The 19,433-nt window shown below is 43.5% G+C and overlaps 1 protein-coding gene across 1 annotated transcript; it reads left to right on the plus strand.

Moving 5' to 3' along the window:
• The first annotated feature begins 8,739 nt into the window (after window positions 1-8,739).
• Window positions 8,740-17,070, plus strand: LOC136644657 (endothelial protein C receptor-like). The gene is made up of 4 exons (XM_066620693.1): window positions 8,740-8,950; window positions 11,886-12,137; window positions 14,388-14,657; window positions 15,559-17,070. Exons 1-4 carry the CDS (start codon window positions 8,893-8,895, stop codon window positions 15,669-15,671), a joined length of 693 nt encoding a protein of 230 aa, XP_066476790.1. The 5' UTR covers window positions 8,740-8,892; the 3' UTR covers window positions 15,672-17,070.
• Window positions 17,071-19,433: the final 2,363 nt, after the last annotated feature.

Below are 19,433 nucleotides of genomic sequence, written 5' to 3' on the forward strand. Positions count from 1 at the left end.
AAGTAGATGCTAAAGCCACAAATCCCTTTGCAAAATAAGAGGTGAAGGGCTCTTTAACCTGTGCCAAAGACATTTCTGTAGTTATTATGAGATGAAAGAGAAAGCAACAGGGATGCTTTTTTGCAACTTAGTTTCAAATGTCTTGAAGAGTGGGCTTTGAAATGTTAGCACTGAAACCTGAAATTATGTTTCAAGGATGGCAGGAGGATTCATTTGCAGCATTATTTTTTGCTTCAGAGGTTTCAAAGTTCTTTCCTCCAGGTGGACCCTGTGTTATGGGAATTTGTCTTTTCTTAGCACTGAAACCAGAAGTTGTTGCAAGAAGGCAAACCTTCCCACCAAATAGTGCAACTAGTGTAAAGTTTTGCATACTGGTATTACTTAAGACAAGATACCCCACAGTCCTGTGCAGTTTTGATATCAGCTGCATTTGACTGGGCCTGCTTGTGTGTTTGACTGCTGGCAAAGTTCATTGTTCAAATGTATGGTTCATTGATCAGAAGCATGTGAAGCTAGGGCTCACAGGCCCTTTTGTTTGCTCTCAACTGTTCATCATGGAACAGATCGACTCAGGACAGCTTCACATCTAACATTTTGTATTCAGTGACAAGAAAGTATAAAATATACAGGTTTCATGCATACAGGTTTAGGAAGGCTGCATACGTTTATAATTCACCCCATTCCCCTTTCAAATGCACAGAAGTGATTCAATTCGTTCTCAGCTGGAGTCGCAGGATCAGCTCTGTGTATCCCAGCCCCTCCCCCCCCAGCCACACACACTTCCATGTTGGCTATTTGGCAGGCTTGACATCTAGAAGCAATCTAACACCGCAAACCAATGTTGAATAAGGAATACTTAAACCTATTGTAAAGAAAGGTATAAGTAAAATTACTGTTACACTGAGTGGTACTATTTAATACTAAGAATAAACCAGAATATCTTGAACAAAAACGTAGGCGCTACAATTTTCCAGGACTTGCCATTTAAAATAAATCCCATAGAAACAGGACAAGTTTAAGTAATACCAATAGATAAGTACTTGGAAAAAGTTTTTCTTTTAAGGATTTTCTATTGGAAAGAAGGATTTGTTGCCCATAGAGATTTCCTTGTTTCTTCAGGGTTAGATATATCTGAGGTGGCAATCTGCCATACTTGGAAACAAATTTAATATCTGCCAGATCTTTAAATTACTAAAGAATATGGGCTTATGTTTTTCTAACTTTGCCAGGGATTGGACTGAATAACAGATTGGAGGACAGCTGTGGAGGGTGAGAACTTAGTGACAATGGGTAGATATTATTTGGGACAAGGCCTATATTTTCTTGTATTCAGATTGACCACACTATTTACATGAATCACAGTCTATGCAATCTAGCAGACTCCTTAATATTTTGAAAAGTGGAAACACATTTTCATACATAATTGCCTAAAAGAGGGTTATACAAGATGACTGAAGAAGGAATGGATAGGGCGGTTGTGGTGTTGTGGAAGACAGACAAGACCATTTGTATAGCAGAAATGGTAAACTGTGGCTGCTATATTCATCCCAAGTACAAAACAAGTTCTTCACCCCAGAATGGAATCTCGAGGTTGTTGATTTGTTACTACAATTGTCTGTCCACATTTGATTTTTCCTCCTGCTCATTCTTCTGTTTCCTGAGCTGCGGCTACATTGCCTGGGACTCCCAATTTATTTATTTTATTTATTTGAAGAATTTCTACACTGCCTTATTTTGGTAAGGGCACTCAAGGCAGCTTACAAGATTTAAGTATCTATAACAATTTAAGATATTGTTGGCATCCTTCAGTCTCGGAAGACTATGGTATCCCGCTCTGAATAGTGTTCTGGAACAGAGTGTCCTCTCCAGTGCGCGAAGCCTGGGTAAGGTAGATATGGAGGATAGACTGTTACCCATGCAGCAAATCCCCCCTCTCCACGTCGCTGAAATGGTCCAATGGAAAGGCAGAGGCCAATACGGTTGGTTCCAGCGGCGTCGCAGGAGTTGCCAGAACGTGACTGTGTTCAGCCATGAACTGCCTCAGGCACTCCAGCTCCAGATTTTGCCTCGAGGTTGACTCCTGAAGCCTTTTCCATAATGGGATGTAGCCACAAGGCAGTGGAGGTTTGGGATCAGAGTTTTCCTTCTCTCAGATGAGCTTCCTTTCCAGGCTGACGAGTCCCATCTACCCGGTGGCTGTTTAGTCGCCTCTTACGACAAGTACAGCCAAACTGAGGGCCTATTCTTATCCCCAGCCCTCAGGGGACAATTTAAGATATCTAGATATCTAGATATCTTAAACACTGGCAACCCAATTCTAACTTGTGCTGGAACAGGCAGACCGAGTGGCCTGTGCTGTGTCCAGTGCAAATTAGGTATTTGCTGGAGCGCAGCTCGAGGTAAAGTGTTATTTTGGCCCTTACCCCATGTCATGCACTGGTCACCCCTATAGGGCTACTAAGATCTGTGCCAGCAAATTCGCTGGTGCAAATTCAAACAGCCTGTATAAGGTTTATCAGGCTGGAACTGGCATTAGATTTGGCCTGCACTGCTGTGGTTGATCTGCCCACTCCCAGTCCCAATCTGCCTCCTGGTCCACCAATCCCCACCCAAAAATACCCCCCACCACCCCCGGAATGCTCTCCCACCACCCTCACCAACCACCTGCACCAGCCTGCCTTGTACCAGCCATTCTGCTAGGATCGTGCTCTCAGTGTCAGTTAACTTGGCAATATGAGGTTCCAAGCAGCAACCAAAAACTGTATTGAGATCTAAGATGCCAACAGTGCAATTCTATGCAAGTTTATTTGGAGAAAAGATCCACTTTTTCCAGTGGGGCTTACTCCCAGGAAAGGTAGCATAGGCTACCTTAAGCTACAATTCTTTATACCAGTGGTTCGCAATCTTTTTAGTTCCACAACCCACCTTCAGTGTGCAGCTCAGCAACCTGGAATTTTTGGCAGCAATGTCATAACAGCACTGCCAAAACTTCAGGCTTGCCGAATGTTTTTAAGGCAAAAAGCCTGCCTCTGGAGCATGTCTTCATCAGCAAAACATGATGCAACTAGGCCCAGAGCAGGCCAAAGACTGCCTCCTCAGTGGTCTTTGGCCTGTTCCAGGTCAAGCCATGTTGTGTTCTCACTGACAAAAGCATGCTTGCTGATGAAAGCATGCTCCAGGGGCAGGCTTTTCTCATTTAAAAAATGTGAAAGCTTGGCTACCCAGAAGCTTATGTGATCCACCAAAAATCAGATTGCGACCTACTTGTGAGTCACAACTCACAGCTGAGAACCACTGCTTTACACATTTACCTGGAAGTAGGTCCCACTAAACTCAATGGGACTTTGAATAGGTATGTACAGAATTGTGCTGCAGAACAGGTTACACATGCACATACAGTGTCCATACATTCTTACACATTGACCAGGAAAAGGAAGGTGCTGAACTCTCTGGAGATGCCATAGCCAGTGTTTCTCATCCAGTGGTATGGGTACTTTCAGTGGTACTTGAAGTGGTGTTTGGTGGTACTTGTAGGACCCTGGACACCTGCCACCCAGCAGCAAGAACAGGAATATGACACAACACACAGCAGTGAGAGGCTCAGTGGACAGAGTTCCAAAGCATGCTTTTCTGCACATGAAAAAGCCTTCCCATTCACCCTGAGCCTCTTACTGGTGTTGGTCATGTCGCATCTGGCCGTCTAACCCAGAAGTGACTGGCAATGATGCCATTGCCAGTTACTTTCGGTGGTACTTCAAATAGGCGGACCACGTGAAGTGATACGGTGGAGAACAAATGTTGAGAAACACTGCCATATAAGGTCTCCTGATGACACTACAAGGTTTATGCTCTTTAATCACCTCATCTCACAGCTAGAAATACAGCTACATACTGCTACTAACTTACATTTGCTCACCAAACTCTCCTATAAAAGGAGGGTCTCTTGCATGCCTTGCCACCCTCTGCAGTTTGGTTGGCAGTGACACTCAGTGGCAGACCCAAAAAGATGGCATTCCCTGCTTTATACTCTGCAGCTGTCCCTGTCATTATTTTGCAGAGGTCAAAACACCTGGCTCTGTCACCAGTTTTTTTTATGAATGAGTTTTTGTTCATCCAGTGGCTCTTGTTTCAGTTGTTCCTGTGTTGTGTCATAACGCTTGTGTTCACCATGTGTTTTGCGATTGCCTAGATTATGTCCTCCCCTTCCCTAGGGAACAGCCTTTTTAAAAAGATAAAAACTTATTTTTATTATTAAGAGGTGTAAGCTCTGGTATGTCTATTGCATTCAGAGCTCCATGGAACTCTTACCAGTTTCAGCAATACGAGCATGGAGTTTAAAAGTTCAAAGCATTTCTGAATTTTGTGAGCTGGAAGTATTTCTGAATTTTGCTAGCCTTTGTGTTTTCTTTGAAAAATTGTTTGAGCCATATTAATTATGTTGCTTTGGTGCAATACTCCTCTTAAATTCCAATAGCACATCTCCCACACAAGGCTGCAATCTCAGCTCTTTTTGCAGGGAGGGGCTTCCCTGCTGCTTGGAAATGGTCACACACAGAGGAAACAGAGCACTCAATTGAGTTTAGCAAATCAAGGTATTCTAGTAATTTCAACATTCCAGGATCTGTCTTCCCTACCTCTCTTGCTTGCTGAATTTCACAGGTCACACACAAACATATACACATAATATCTACCGTATTCTCATTCTGACAACCATACAGTGCCTTAAAAAACTGTTTTGGAATCCTTGGAATACATTAGCAGAATCAGTAGTTGAGACATCAGAAGTCCTTTGCACAAGAAGTGGGTTGTGATTATCTTTGTCCCAGTTTGTGTCTTTTAACTGAGTTATCCTATAGAACAGCAAATATTTCACTTTGTAGACTAAAAACTGAAGACTAAGCTTGGATTGCAAAATACCTCAAGCATAGCTTCTGCAACAACTTTACCTGTGGAAGGTCAGGTGACCATTTAATCCATCTGGCAATCAGCAGCATTATTGCTTTAAAACATTCCTGAATGCAGCCAGTTTTACTAATCTTTAAGATATTTCTTTAATAAAGGTATGTTTTAATATATCCCCTTGGAATGTCAGGGGAAAATTAAAGGATGTATGTGGAAGTCATCTGGTGCAAGCTGTAGTGTGAGAAATGGAGGAAGATTGTAGAGAGCATGACATGAGTGTAGGACATCACAAAGAAGAAACAGGGAGGTGGAAATCAGAGAGAAAATAACTTTTCTTCATGGAGATTGACTGTTGATGTCCAGATAGTAAAGGATATTCAACATTCTTAAGTAATTCAAAGTTACTTGGTGCTGGGTTCAAATGCGGGTTTATTTTTCTGCATTGATTAGTTATTTAACTGGTCTACGTTTATGTGTTAATTTATATTTTAAAAATAGTGCTTAATATAAATTGATTTGTGGATAATAAAGAAAGAAATAGCATTTAAGCATCCCTCAGACCAAAGACTCTTACCAGTCTACCTCCCCTTATATCTATAAGTTAGGGTGGTTGGCTGCTTATTCTTTTGTTAGGAAATTGCTAGTTTAATAGTCCCAGGTGTTGCATTCTATTAAGAAAACGAAAGATCATTCATGGGGTGATGTGGATGACCCGAAAGGGTCCTGACCCCACTGTGTGAAGATGTGGTTTGTGAAACTGCACTGCCGCAGGCAGTGGCCAACTAAGAAATCTTGGTCATACCTAGCAAAGCCTTGTTGATCTGGAATGCCTCAAAGCACAGGAATTTCATTTCATGACTTGCTAAATAATATATCCAAAAAGTTCCTGAATCAGTTTGGAAAAAAGATTGTATTTATGTTGGGGTGTGTGTGGGTTGAATGAATAATATGCAAAACAATTAGTCATTGTGCATATTTTCCATTCCTTATGGAGAATGCACACATAGTCTCTTCGTGAGTAGACTATTGTACACAGAGATCAGGTTGCCCACTTCCATGTCCAATGCCACACATAAAACCTAGTTAATACATGCACAAAGGGGGTGCATGACCCTGCTGGTTATAAAATCCCCTTCATGCATTTGCTCTTGTCTGACATGTGGAGCATCTGATACTGTCAGCCCAATCCAATTTTATTGCTGCGCTGAACACATTAACATAAAAACATAAGAACAGCCCCACTGGATCAGGCCATAGGCCCATCTAGTCCAGCTTCCTGTATCTCACAGCGGCCCACCAAATGCCCTAGGGAGCACACCAGATAACAAGAGACCTCATCCTGGTGCCCTCCCCTGCATCTGGCATTCTGACATAACCCATTTCTAAAATCAGGAGGTTGCGCATACACATCATGGCTTGTACCCCGTAATGAATTTTTCCTCCAGAAACTTGTCCAATTCCCTTTTAAAGGCGTCTAGGCTAGATGCCAGCACCACATCCTGTGGCAAGGAGTTCCACAGACCGACCACACGCTGAGTAAAGAAATATTTTCTTTTGTCTGTCCTTACCCGCCCAACACTCAATTTTAGTGGATGTCCCCTGGTTCTGGTGTTATGTGAGAGCGTAAAGAGCATCTCCCTATCCACTCTGTCCATCCCCTGCATAATTTTGTATGTCTCAATCATGTCCCCCCTCAGGCGTCTCTTTTCTAGGCTGAAGAGGCCCAAACGCCGTAGCCTTTCCTCATAAGGAAACAATGTGTCTGTACACATTGAAACATGCTGGTGCATGCTGTCACAAAAGCGCCATAAAACTTTTGTGGGACACACACCAGACCAGGTAAGTTCAGTGCAGGGATGCGAGGAGAGCAGAGACAGGGTGGAATGGGGCAGGGGTGGCTGGCCAGATCAGGCCTGGGCAGGGGGAAGGATTGGTGGTGCTGACCCACACCATATCCAACCCCCCCTTCTCAGGCCTACCCAGAAAGTCATTTTAGTATTTTGTTTTATTTACAACTTGCCTTTTAACTTCTGTATCAAGATGCTGCCCAAACCTGCTTCTACCTTCGTGCCCATGCTGTGGCTTCATCCTGGCTCTTTCCTATTTATTCTCTTTCCATCATTAGTGTGATATTAAACCCTTTTAATAAACTTCCTTTATTAACTGTTTTACCTGTCTGGCCTCAGGAGGGAGCTAGTTTTCCTCATCTTTCCAGACCACCAGCCTTTGCTACTGTCTGGCTTTAAAGGGAACCCCCAGGACTTTGGGGGCTCTCTCCAAAAAGAGAGGTTTTCTCAAGGCAGTTTCCTTTTGCCTAGTTCCCCATGGCTTTAGGTAATGCCAGCAATATATGAGTACCACTCCAGATTAAACTGCTTTTCAGAATGACACAGTCTGAAAGTGGATGCCAGTTGCTAGGTGCCTATGCTCATTCAATTGATTGCCATGATTCCAACTACAGTATAACTTTGTTTGTTCAGAGATATAAAAAGACTGGAATTGTAGGCATGATTGCTGCCATGAGCTGAGAGTTATGAGTGAAAGTGAATGTGATCATCATCCCCAAGATGCTGGGTCCCACTCTCAGAGACTAATCTCCGAATGAATGCAGCCAAGGAACTCGTGAGATCTTGGCACAGGAGCAGACAGGACCAGCCAAATGGCAGGCAAAACAGAAATGTTTTGTATCTTCGCTGAAATGCCTTCACTGAAAAGCCAGCGAAAGGACTCTTTGCTGAAAAGCCATGAGGAAGGGGGAAGTTTCTAATTCCCCGGGCAGGCAATTCCATAATCATGGCCCCACTGCAGAGATGGATTGCCTTCATGCCACTGTTCCTCTAACTTGGAACAGAGTTGGCACTTGTAGGAGAGGCCCCACAGATGACCTAAGAGGGTGGGTTGGAATGTATGGGAGAAGGTGGTTGCTCAGATAACCTGGACACTAACCGTGAAGGGCTTAAAAGGTCAATACAACACTTTGAATTGGACCTGGAAATGAATGGGCAATCAGTGTAGTCACCAAAGCAGCCTTAAGGACAATAGTAACTGTAAACTTCCTGTGTGCATATGATGCATCTGCTTTGAAAAGTTAACCAAGATTTATTTAACAAAGAGCTTAGAAAAAATGATGTGTGTGTATGTGTGTGGGGTTATGTGTGAGAGCAAGAATGAGAAAGAAATGACTGTGAATTGACTGAAGTGTAGGATTGGGATGTGCAGGATCTCTTGGATGACATGAAGTGGGATAACTAATCTTTAGTCTTGGAGGACCAATGGTTTGCCCCCACGTTCACTCTGCTTGAATGCATTTATTTGCAAATAAAGCAAATATTAAACACTGTGTCACAGTTTCCAGTGCTCTCTTACTCAAAGGAAACAGAACACAGCTCCTGAAATGTCTCTTCCTTTAAGGAAGACAGGAGTATGCCACCAAATGCTTTGCACACCTGCTGATTCAGTGTGTTTGGTTCATTGCATAAAGGACACCACAACCCAGAGAGCGATGTCAGAGGCGCTATTATCTGCAGAAAAGTTTTGCCTTTTTCCTCTGTGTAAATGGTACTTCTGGTGGATATACTCCATAAACCCCATTTTGTTCTTGTATTATTTTTCTCCTCCCCCCATTTCAGATAATAAATTTGGAGATAATAAACAAGAAGATGTTTGGTCTTTTAAAATCTATTCCCAGATATGCAGTAAGTTACGGCAGCTACAGAGCTGTGGGACAAGAGAGGCGAGGCTTGGCAAGGAAAAGGAGTCAGTTCCTCTGCTGCAGTTTAGGAAATATGAGGGAAGATGAAATAACATGCTCCACCCTACTCCTCCCAGCCAACCGTGGCTGAGCAGGCAGGGCAGAAGTCTGGATTTCTGGTGGTGCTTATATTCCCCCAAAACACAGCACGGTGATTTGAAGTCTAAAAAGCTTCCTTTTCCTTCCACAACTTGTAGGACCCCACAGCATCTTCAGTACTGAAGTCCTGCCCAGTGGAAATGTTGCTGCTGCAAGTTCTCCTCCTACCTTGGATTCTCTATTGGACACATGGCATAGGTAAGTGAAAATGCATGACTCTTTGAGGCTGCTAGCTTAAAATATCTGCTCTAAAGTCCTAAGGAAAATAGAGAGCAATTGTTATCTAGACCACAGGCTTATCTACATTTGTATTGTCTATATGCCAAGTGGCAGTGGCACTTTTCAGAGCTTCACACAGTCATCTTTCCCAGCTCTACCTGGAGATGCCAGGGGTTGAACCTGAGACCTTCTGCATGTAGGGCAGGTGCTCTTCCACAAAGCTGTGGCTCCTGGTCTATAGGTGCCTTCTATTTAAGGAGTGCTGTGGGTTCAGTGGGTGTTTCTGAGGGTACTCATTTCATATTGTACTTATTGAGGGCACTTATTTTATGAGTGTGAGTGTATGTGTCTATTGCTTAGGGGTCTGTACACATTTGATCTATATGACTATCCATAAAATTGTAGTACAATTTTTAAAATAGAACAATAGGTGTTGGGAGAGTTTAGCTTGTGTTAGATCAAAGTTGCTAAATGATTGAGAAGGGGACTGAAGACCTTTATGCTTAAGTTAACCTTTTCCCTTTAGTGGTCCTACCCCTGCAGTTTCCCTTTTTAAAATTATGTTCTTTTTTATATGCATTGTATTTTTATATGTTTTGTATCTCTCTCTCTTTTTAAAATTGCATTTTATTAGTTGTGAGCTACTTTGGACAGCTTAGATTTTAAGAGAAGAGTGGAATATAGATCTTTGAAATAAAATAAGAGCTGTGGTATGAGACATGGAGCAGCAAATTGGGAATCAGGAACCAAGGTCTATTGACCCAAGGACCGACTTGCCTGATACATTTAGAAAGAAAGAAAGAAAGAAAGAAAGAAAGAAAGAAAGAAAGAAAGAAAGAATCTCCAGGACTGTCATACTGCATTTAAAAGACATCAGGTTGTATCCAGAGAAAATCAGTCATGACTAAGCACAATTAAAATAAGCAAGACAAGTTAAGGTCTCATGACTAACTCATCCCCTTAATTTCAATGAGACAAAGTCATGATTTTCTTTCTATACAGCCCATTCATTGAGGTTTCTGGAGTGCTGGTTTCTGAAATAAAGAAAACAAGGCATGTCTACAAGCTCACTAGGCAGCTTCAGTGCGCCTTGAGCAACAACCCTCAGAGTCATCCCTTTTGCACATGACTGTGTCCTGGCTGCTCATGACCCAGGCTGTTTTATGAGGATTGCCATGTCCTTGAATGCAACTCTTGCTTTTTAAGGAATTCTAGGTGAAGAATGTATTCTACAGCACCACCATCTAAGCTATAGTAGGATTGCCATCTACTCGTCTCCTCCTTAGTCTAATATAACGAGTAGGGTTCTGTGACATAAAAGAGGGAAGATAGAAACAACAGGACTGTCTCACCAAAGATGCCAAAACTACATTTACAGAATACATTCCTAAACCTGGAGCTCCCACACCTCCCAGTCACCAGCTCCCACTCACCAATCTGTATCTCACCAAAAAAGATACCGCAACCTCCATACCTTCCTATGTTCCTTCCTTAAAGTTGCAACCCATTTGCCTCCCAGACCCTTTTCCCCAAGTCACCTATTTATTTCCAACTTTGACACACCATCCATGGTGGGGCTATCATTTCTTTAAAAAGTGTATACTATATATGAACTGTTCCATGGTGGCAGCTGGGGCTTCATGTTACAACAGCTCCCATCAAGCATCAGGAATCAAGTTCTTGTCCTTGCCACGACATACCATGATGAGGCAACTGCAGTCTGGTATGCAGGAGACTAGCCAAGATCCAGTGCTCAGTGGCACAAAAAATTCTTCATACTGAGGGCCTGTACTGTGGTCTGGGTGATCATTAGCTATATACCAGCAGTCTCCAAAGTGGAAACCGCTGAGCATTGGTAAACTGGTCCCCAGCAAGAATGGCACTTACCATTCCACATGGGGGCCTCTATTCAGCACTGCAAATCACCCCAACCTTTGCGCTGGCCACCCAGAAAACCAGATGCAAAGCCAACTGGGGCAAAAGACCCCAGAAGTGTGAAATGATCACAAAGATTGGGGGGCACTCTGCGGCATGAACGAGACACTGCCCTGTGGAATGGTAAGTGCCATTCACGCATGGGAGGGATTTGGTAGGGCACCAGATCAGGCCCACAGGCCAGAATCTGTACAAGAAAGCCCTGCTGTACAAGAATCCTCACGCTCATCTTGGACAGCGATCAGTTTTAGACCAGGATGTAGCAACTCTCTTTTGTCACAGTTCTTAATATGTTTGTGTATGGTTGTGGCGGGGCAAGGCATCTACCAGCTTGCAACCATTCCTAGCATTTTCAATAAAGCTCTTATAGGTTTGATCACACAGTGCTGGCCTTAGACATTTTTGCACCTGAAAGCAGAAATGCAAAAAGATGCCCTATGCTAGTCGCTGTTTAAAAAAATGGCAAGGAGAAGGCTAGGAAGTGGCACTCCCTCTGAAATCTGCTTGCTAAAGCTACTGCTTTACCTACTGTTATAGAGCACTGTTTTTTAAAATGCAGGAAAGAGGTCTGCATACAGACTTGTCCCTATTGGAGGTTACATACTCTGTCTATAACAGCGGAAGTGGCAGGTTCACCTCCAGCTTAGCTGCTTTCCTGCATTTGAACAAAAGCAACAACAGAGCAGATCTGGGAAAGGGGCTGCAGGAAGAGCTGGTGCCATTCAGGCTGCCTTCCTTCCTGTATTTCTGGTATTTCCTTCAGCAACTCTGTTTATGGTTTCCCAGGAACAAAGGGAGGGACTAGGATTAGATAGCGTGAAAGAAGATCCTTCTATCATTTCTGCTTGCAGGTGAGGCATAGCAAGAGTTGCATCAAGCACCATAAACCTTTTAGTGCTGACTGTGGAGTACAGTACATGCCTAAAGCATTACCTTTCTGCTCCAGTCTAATCTCCTCCTGTCCTGCTTTATCTCTCAGACTCCCACAGCTTCACCATGTTCCACCTATCCTACTTTTCAAATGAGAGTTTTGTGGAATGGGAAGGTAATGCCACTCTGGATGGAAAGCTCACACATACCCTGAAAGGGCACAACGAACAGCTCAATGTGAGCCAGTTGCTTCCACTAGAGCATCCACACATCTGGGAGCAGAGGGAGGACAACCTGCAGAAATACCTGAAGATGTTCCAGACTGTGGTCAGCTTGTACATTGGAGAGAGGAAGGCTCCATGTGAGTACTGTGGAAAGGCAGGCAGTGGAAGAGTGCTGGGTTCAAGACTGGTCATCCCAGCTATCTCATTGCTTAGGGCAATAGTATAGCTCAGGAGTGTCAAACACAAGGCCTAGGGGCTGGATATGGTCCATAGAAACTCTTTATCCAGCTCACATGATAATTGGGATCTCCCAGAACTACCCTTTCAGCTGCACCATTTCTTTGCAAAGTGATGCCTCAGCAGCACCTTTCAGCTGCTGAGCTGTGAAGTGGCACCTCAGCAGAAGTGGTACAGCTGCAAGCGTGGCCCACATGATAACTGGGCTCTCCCATGTCTTGAAAATATGATCAAGATTTGCATATTTTCTCTTCTGTCATTTGCGACTAATAAGCTCCTATGTGAAAACAAAGTGTTTATTTCTGGCCGTCATCTGCTTAATGACATCACTTTTGACCCTCAGCAGGCACCACAAATGCTATCTGGCCCACTGTATGAAATCAGTTTGATACCCCTTGTATAGCTGAACAGCCAAGGTTAGGAAACAGCATGACTATTAGTCAAATAACATATCCAGGGATTTGCAGGGGAAGAAAATAGGCTACAAGTAGTTTGGTTAGCATCTGAGACTATTGGGATGCCTCATCCCAAATATAACTGCAGACAGGATTGTAATTATGTTGGAAATAGCAGAATCAGGCACAATTAGATATCTGTTGAGAACAAGGAGCTGATTCATGACAACCAATACCACAATGGGAACTATTTCCTTGTAATTCTTCTCTAGCAATAGGTGCATGGTGAAACCACACATGCAAGGGCCAGGAATATGGTTCCTTCCCTCTGCCTTCCACACTGATGCTAGCAAGTGCAAACCAGGCCAGTATTCATCCCTGTAATATGAACGCAGGCAGCTGCTTATGCAACTGTCAGACAATCTAGGCCCAGTATTTGCCTCTGTCATCCAATAGGACTCTGACAGCAGAGGCCTGCTCTGCTATCAGGGACCATTTTAACCAGAGACTGAAAAGACTGAACCTTTCTGCAAAGCACATGCATCTCCACTTAAGTATGGAACAGCGGTCATCACTACATAACCTGTAATGAAAGTAAAACAGGTATATACCTGTATTCGTGTGTAATAATAATAATAATACAGGTATTTCTATACCGCCTTTCTTGGTCCTCAGATTTCTCCTCGGGCTTTATTCAAGGCAGTTTACATAGGCAGGCAATTTAAATCCCGAAAGGGATTTTTACAATTTGAAAGGTTCTATCTTTCAAGAAACCACAACATTCAGATGTTTCTTTCTTGATCTGGTCACACATTCTGGCCTCCATCCTCCCATGCTCAGAGCAGATGGAATTAACTCAGCTCACCTTGTCAGCTGCTTCAAGGTCACACGGTGCCAGCCTCGAACTGGCGACCTTTGGATGTAATCTTCAGCAAATGGAGGCTCAACCCTATAGACCAGACCTCCTGCCCCAGTCATTCAAATTTGATTTCTAATTGTGTTTTAAAAAAACCATTAAATTGCTTGGGGGCCTCAAGAGTTTGCAGGGATGGGAAGTTAGCCTGCAGACCTTCAGCTTCCCCTAAGTTGAAGGACTGGCTGTTGAAAGGAGCGAGGCCCCTACCATAGGGTGAACGCCCTGAGAATTGTCCACCCACCTTACCTGGGGCGGTTGTGTGAGTGAGGTGAGGCACACATGCCAGTATAATTGGTTTGGCACTATGTAATATGTGAAATGACCATCTAAGGAAAGGACAAAGTGCTCATTTTGCTGAGGTGCCCTGAGAGAATGTATAGATTCCCAACCTGTGGTCCATGAGATCTCAGAAAAATTGCCTTCTATCACGTCCAGTAGAATGCTGAGGGAGCGCTCTGCCATGGACCATCAGAGTGGACAGAGAATGAACTACCTGGCACTGAAGTGTTGGATACGGCTGTGGATGGTCCGTTAACTGCCCTCCCTAGTAGTCCGTGGGGAAGTGCTCACTCAGACCACCAGAGAGGGTGGAGAACAGACCACCCACAGCCAGCAACAAAAAAAGGAACTCAAAAATCTTTTCTAAAAATAATAAATCTCCTCTAAATATTTCAAATTTAATTGTATTTTTTGTGTGCAGGGTGTGGGGGGTTATATGTGGTCCATGATTATTCCAATTTTTGCTTCAGTGTTCTGCGGGTTCTTAAAAGTTGGGAACCACTGGCATAAAAGGATGCTGGTGTGTATGAGGTTGTTTAACATTTCAATTTTTGTTGCAGATCCATTTCAGGTACAATGTACCCAAGGGTGCCTGCTTGCAACTGACACCGCCACCAGCTTCTATGAGGTTTTGCTCAATGGGACTGATTTTCTGAGATTTCATGCTGCCAACAGTAGCTGGGTACCTCTGCAGGACACTCCTTTGGCCAACTACTTCACCAGAGAGCTGAACAAATACAATGAGACTAAAACCCCCATACAGTTCTTCCTTCAGGAGACATGCATCAACTTTGTGAAAGCACACACCAATGTGAACGAACCTGTGACTGGTATGTGGAACAGCTCTTACATGACAGATGAAAAAAACAAACAAACCTAAAACACCCTTCAGACAAATAACTTGACACCCAGCTCATCGTCTGCAGGGTTTCTTTCCACACAAGACTTAAATCTGCAATGTTATTTGCTGAACTAGCTTGAGAAGCATTGTAAGGGCCCAATCATATCCAACTTTCTAGTACTGGTGCAGCTGTGCCAATGGGGCATGTGCTGCATCCTGCAGTGGAGGGGCAGTCAGGGGGGCCTCTTTAAGGTCAGGGTATGTTTGCTGCCTTACCTGGGAGCAGCATCGGTGCTGTAAAGTTGGATAGGATTGGGTCTTAAGTCTTAGATCCAGAGGTCTCAACCCACTTGAGCAGAGGTGTCCAAAGTTTTTGGTAGGAGGGCCACACTGTCTCTCTGACACTGTGTCGGGGGCCGGGGTGGGGGAAGAATTAACTTACATTTAAAATTTGAATAAATTTACATAAGTTTACATAAATGAATATATGAAGGATGAACTTATATGAATGAATGAAGGTCTTGCAATAGCTCAAGGCCTATAAAAGGCCTTGAACAAAGCAAACCTGGCCTTTCCTTTGCTGTTGCTACTGAATCAGACATGAAACAACAAGCAGTGGAGGGAGCCCTCATCCCACAGCTAATGTGAGAGGTCAAACAGTCGCCATCACACTGAGAGCAGTTGTGCCGGGCCAGTGTGGGCTCCAACGAAGCTCCAGAGGGCCAGAGGCTCATTAGAGACTGGGGGCTCCCTGAGGGCTGCATTGAGAGGCCTTGAGGACTACAAACGGCCCCAGGGCCGGGGTTTGGGCACCCCTGCACTCGAGCAATGATAGCACCCCCACCTCAAGACGTAGAAAGGCTTTCTCATCTTTTCTTCTTGCCTTACAGGACAACATGAAGGACGTTCACACACCCCGCTAGTACTAGGCATCATGATGGGTGCCCTTGCTCTAATGGGCCTTGCGGTTTGCATCTTCCTATGCACTGGAGGGAACAGATAGCACTAAAGCATTACATGAACCAGCAGCTCCCCAGATGGTTCAGACAAGCTCAGCAGAGAAAGAACAATGCAGACTCAGATACCTGTTTGGTGTATTTTCACTCTTCCCTGAAGAAACAAGTCTCTATCCCCTCACTTCAGACCTATCTGCAAGATGAGCTCTAGAACAACCGCACAACAACCAGCATCAGAGGAATCTTTCCTCCTCCTGCTACATATGGACTCTCAGCTCAGCTTTACATGCCCAGCTGTTGCAGTAATGAGCAGACTGGACACATGAACTACAAAGCTCAGCATTAGAACCCAACACTCCTGGTTTTCTTCTTGCTCCTCAGGGCTTTTCTCTCCACTCTTCTTTTGAAGCATCCTGGCAATAAGAATGGCTATGCTACTATTGAAACATTTATGTCAATCCAACAGAATAAAAGCACTGAGGAGATATGTTTTAAAAATAGGATTCACTGCTGCAAGATGGGTTGATGGTCACTGGGTTAGATGGCTTTAAAACAGATTAGAAAAACTGCAGGAGGACAGATATATTAAGGTACTATTCGCTAAGGATCCACCAAGGATCTATGAACTAAAGTGAACTGTGTTGTCTACCACTCAATGCCAGTTGCTGAGAGGGTGGGGAAAGAGAACAGTAATGGATGGCTTCTGCCCTCATGCTCTGCTTGAGGGCTTCCCAGAAGCATCTGATTGACCACTGTAGGAGACAAGATGATGGGTTTCAAATCAAGCCTAAATCAAGCAGAATGATTCTTGATGATCAAATTCAGTAGATGCATGTTAGAAATAGTGTTTCTTTAACAGAAACCATTACTGAGCCTCTTTAAAACAAAATGATACTAGAGATCAGGATCCAGCTATTTTCCTTCCATAGATGTCCCTTGAAACTGTAGCAGCAAGTGCCTTGCCAGGAACTATTTATTTAACATTAGGAAACAGGTCCATTGATTTTACCTTTGTAACCAAACTGAATAGGAAGCCAACAATTGTCAAGCAGTTCCCCGTATATCATCCAAAAGGGCTCTAAAAACCATCTGTAGCTCCTCGGTCAATCAAACTCTCATGGGGAAGCTAAAATTATTTTGTACAGAAAGAAAAAACCAAGATTGCTTTGCGCAATTTTGTGCAGAGCAGCTGACTTGCGGCTTTCAGCTCTGGAGTGGAAAGGACTCTACAAGCAGTCTTTGAAAAGCCTGCACTTCTCTTGGAAGGGGGTGGGACCTCTTCTATGTATGGACCCAGCCCATAAAAATACTTTTTAAAAGAATAAGGAGAATAGTGGGAGATGGATTAGTTTTTTGACTGTATCTAATGCTGGATATTTTTATAGTCATTCCAAAAACATTTGTGAACACTTTTTTCAATACTAACCTGCCTGTTCAGATGGAAAATAGTGGTCTCCTACACCAAGAATTGTTTTATATCTGGTATAAAGACTCTGTGGTCATTTCAGATGGGATTAACAGCCACCAAACAAACACTTTCACCTTGAAAATTATTTAGTTCTGGAGTCACTATCCAGCACAGGTGGATAATCCGGAAAAGAAATTTCAGCTAATTTTTCACAGAGCAGAAGATGATAGAGGTGGAATGGACACAAACACAAAGTTCATTACAGGACAGAGATATTTAGCACAGCCTGTGGGCTTTCAAGATTTTCTGGGCACATTAAGCAAGAAACTACTTGGCTGTAAAATATGAAGAGAAAACTCTTTCCTTTCTCATCATTATTTCCAGCATGAACATATGTGGGACAAAATAAGTTATGAAAGTCTTGCTTAGCAGCTGGAACTATTTAAGGGCCAATTCACATTTTATGCACCAGAATAATTCCTGCATGCAGGCCAGTATTTGCAGGAGTACAATACTGTGCAGTGTGAAATGGACGAACTATTTATAAACAGATGGGAAGCCTGAAGTGCCCATTATTCCCTTGTGTTCATGTCTCCAGTTTATGCTTTATAAATATTTACTGTGGCAGTACACTTTGCAGATACCTCAGAATGCTAGATGGAGGGGAGGGCACCAGGACACAGGTTGTATCTTGCTCTCTTGTGTGCTCCCTGAAGCATTTGGTGGGCCACTGTGAGATACAGGAAGTTGGACTAGATGGGCCTTTGGTCTGATCCAGAAGGGCTCTTCTTATGTAAAACATGAATTGTTTCTAAGGTTCCTACTGAAGGCTGCTGAATGAGAAGCTATGGAGAAAATGTGTTTTCCACAGTTTCACTTCAAGACAAAGAGCCAAAAAAAGAGACAACATGGTAGTTACTACCCAAAAGATGAAGCGACAGTGGTGTAGGCCATTTTCCCAATGTGCATGAAGCAAATTGTCCGAAATATGTTGATAGGTAAAATGGCTCTTAGAAAGCGTCCTCAAAATTCACTCACATGTTCACCAGCTACAAGGGCTCCTCCCTTGTCCTGCAATTACCGTTGCAGTTGTAACAGAAAGTCGGCACATTGAAGAGAAGGTCCCTCTCATTTATGATGAAGGGAAATATGTTTCCACTACGGCAAGTCAGGCTTTTGTAAAAAGTGCCAGCAGCATTTGGCTCCTGCAAAAATCCAACAGGCAGCTCACTTCTTTCACTGCCAAGTCACTTCTTTTTTCCCTATTTTCTATGTGGGAAAGAACTAGTCTCTTCCCCTCCTGTAGGGCTTTTGCAGGAGGTAGTGGCAACTGGATAAACATTACAGCAAGGGGGATGATCAGCCTGAACCAAAGAACGGAGCAGCTGCAGGGAGCTCACCTCCCCATCCCTGCCTGAAGAGAACTCTACCCAGGAACTGGAAAAGTGAGTGGAGGTATCAATCAGAGGGCTATAGGGCTCCAAAGTTATTTTATGGTATTAGAAGCCATTTTACGGATCATTTTGATCAAGAAGTGGGATATAAATCTATTAAATAAACAGTAATGAAGTGCTGCTGCAAAACCCTAACTCATAAGAGAAACTCACTTCTCTCTTCCCTTCTATTTCTCCCTGGAGGAAAAGGGAAATGGTTTCTCTTCGGTGGTTGACCTTTTGCAGAGCCTTGTTACTGCTGTTGCTGTGTTCTGCAACAGCTGCATGGAAAATGAAAGCGAATCGCCTCTCTTTTCTTCACAGAGAACTTGAAGTAGGAAGGGAGAAATTTGCTCTCCCTTCCCAGTGGGATTTTGCAGGCAATTGCAGCAAGATTCTGTTTGCACTTCACACAAAAATCCAGTGTTAACACAAGCACCCTTGGATTTCTTGCCACAGGTTCAGAGGAGGGGAGGGTTGGTGACAACCACAAATATTAGACTTCACCCTTAGTTGTATTATTATAATGGAGAAGAATCTTCTCTCTGCCATAAGTCTAATGGCAAACATTCCTCTATCCAAACACACTTATGAGCTAATTGCTCCACCTAAGGGACTGCATAGTCTTTGCTTGCTGCATTGTTTGTTTTATGACACAATGGATTACAAATTCATACAACTTTCACTACAGTCTATAAAGGAAACTCAATGGTAAGCACTGCCACCAGTCTTAGAAATGAATAGTTCAGCTGCCGAAGTCTCACGGACTGTGCCACAGATTGTAGCAGTGCTGGTGGAGAACTAAGTGCTCCTTTGGATGGTGGCCCAAAGCACACTTCCCCAGTGCAAAGAGAACCGTAAAAGCAGAAGGAAGTAGGTAACAAAGGGAACTTTCAGAGATAAGGCTTGCACATGCCTCAAATCCAGTAGACTTAGAGGTAGAAGACATGTCCCCCCACCTACCCCAG

Source organism: Tiliqua scincoides, chromosome 3 (assembly GCF_035046505.1).
Source record: "Tiliqua scincoides isolate rTilSci1 chromosome 3, rTilSci1.hap2, whole genome shotgun sequence".
NCBI lineage: Eukaryota > Metazoa > Chordata > Lepidosauria > Squamata > Scincidae > Tiliqua > Tiliqua scincoides.

Excerpts from the sequence above, each read along its gene's own strand:
- LOC136644657 (XM_066620693.1), top strand. The coding sequence starts at position 8,893 with ATGTTGCTGCTGCAAGTTCTCCTCCTACCTTGGATTCTCTATTGGACA. Across the intron at positions 8,951-11,885 it reads CTATTGGACACATGGCATAG|ACTCCCACAGCTTCACCATG; the intron begins GTAAGTGAAAAT and ends TTTATCTCTCAG. Across the intron at positions 12,138-14,387 it reads TGGAGAGAGGAAGGCTCCAT|ATCCATTTCAGGTACAATGT; the intron begins GTGAGTACTGTG and ends TTTTTGTTGCAG.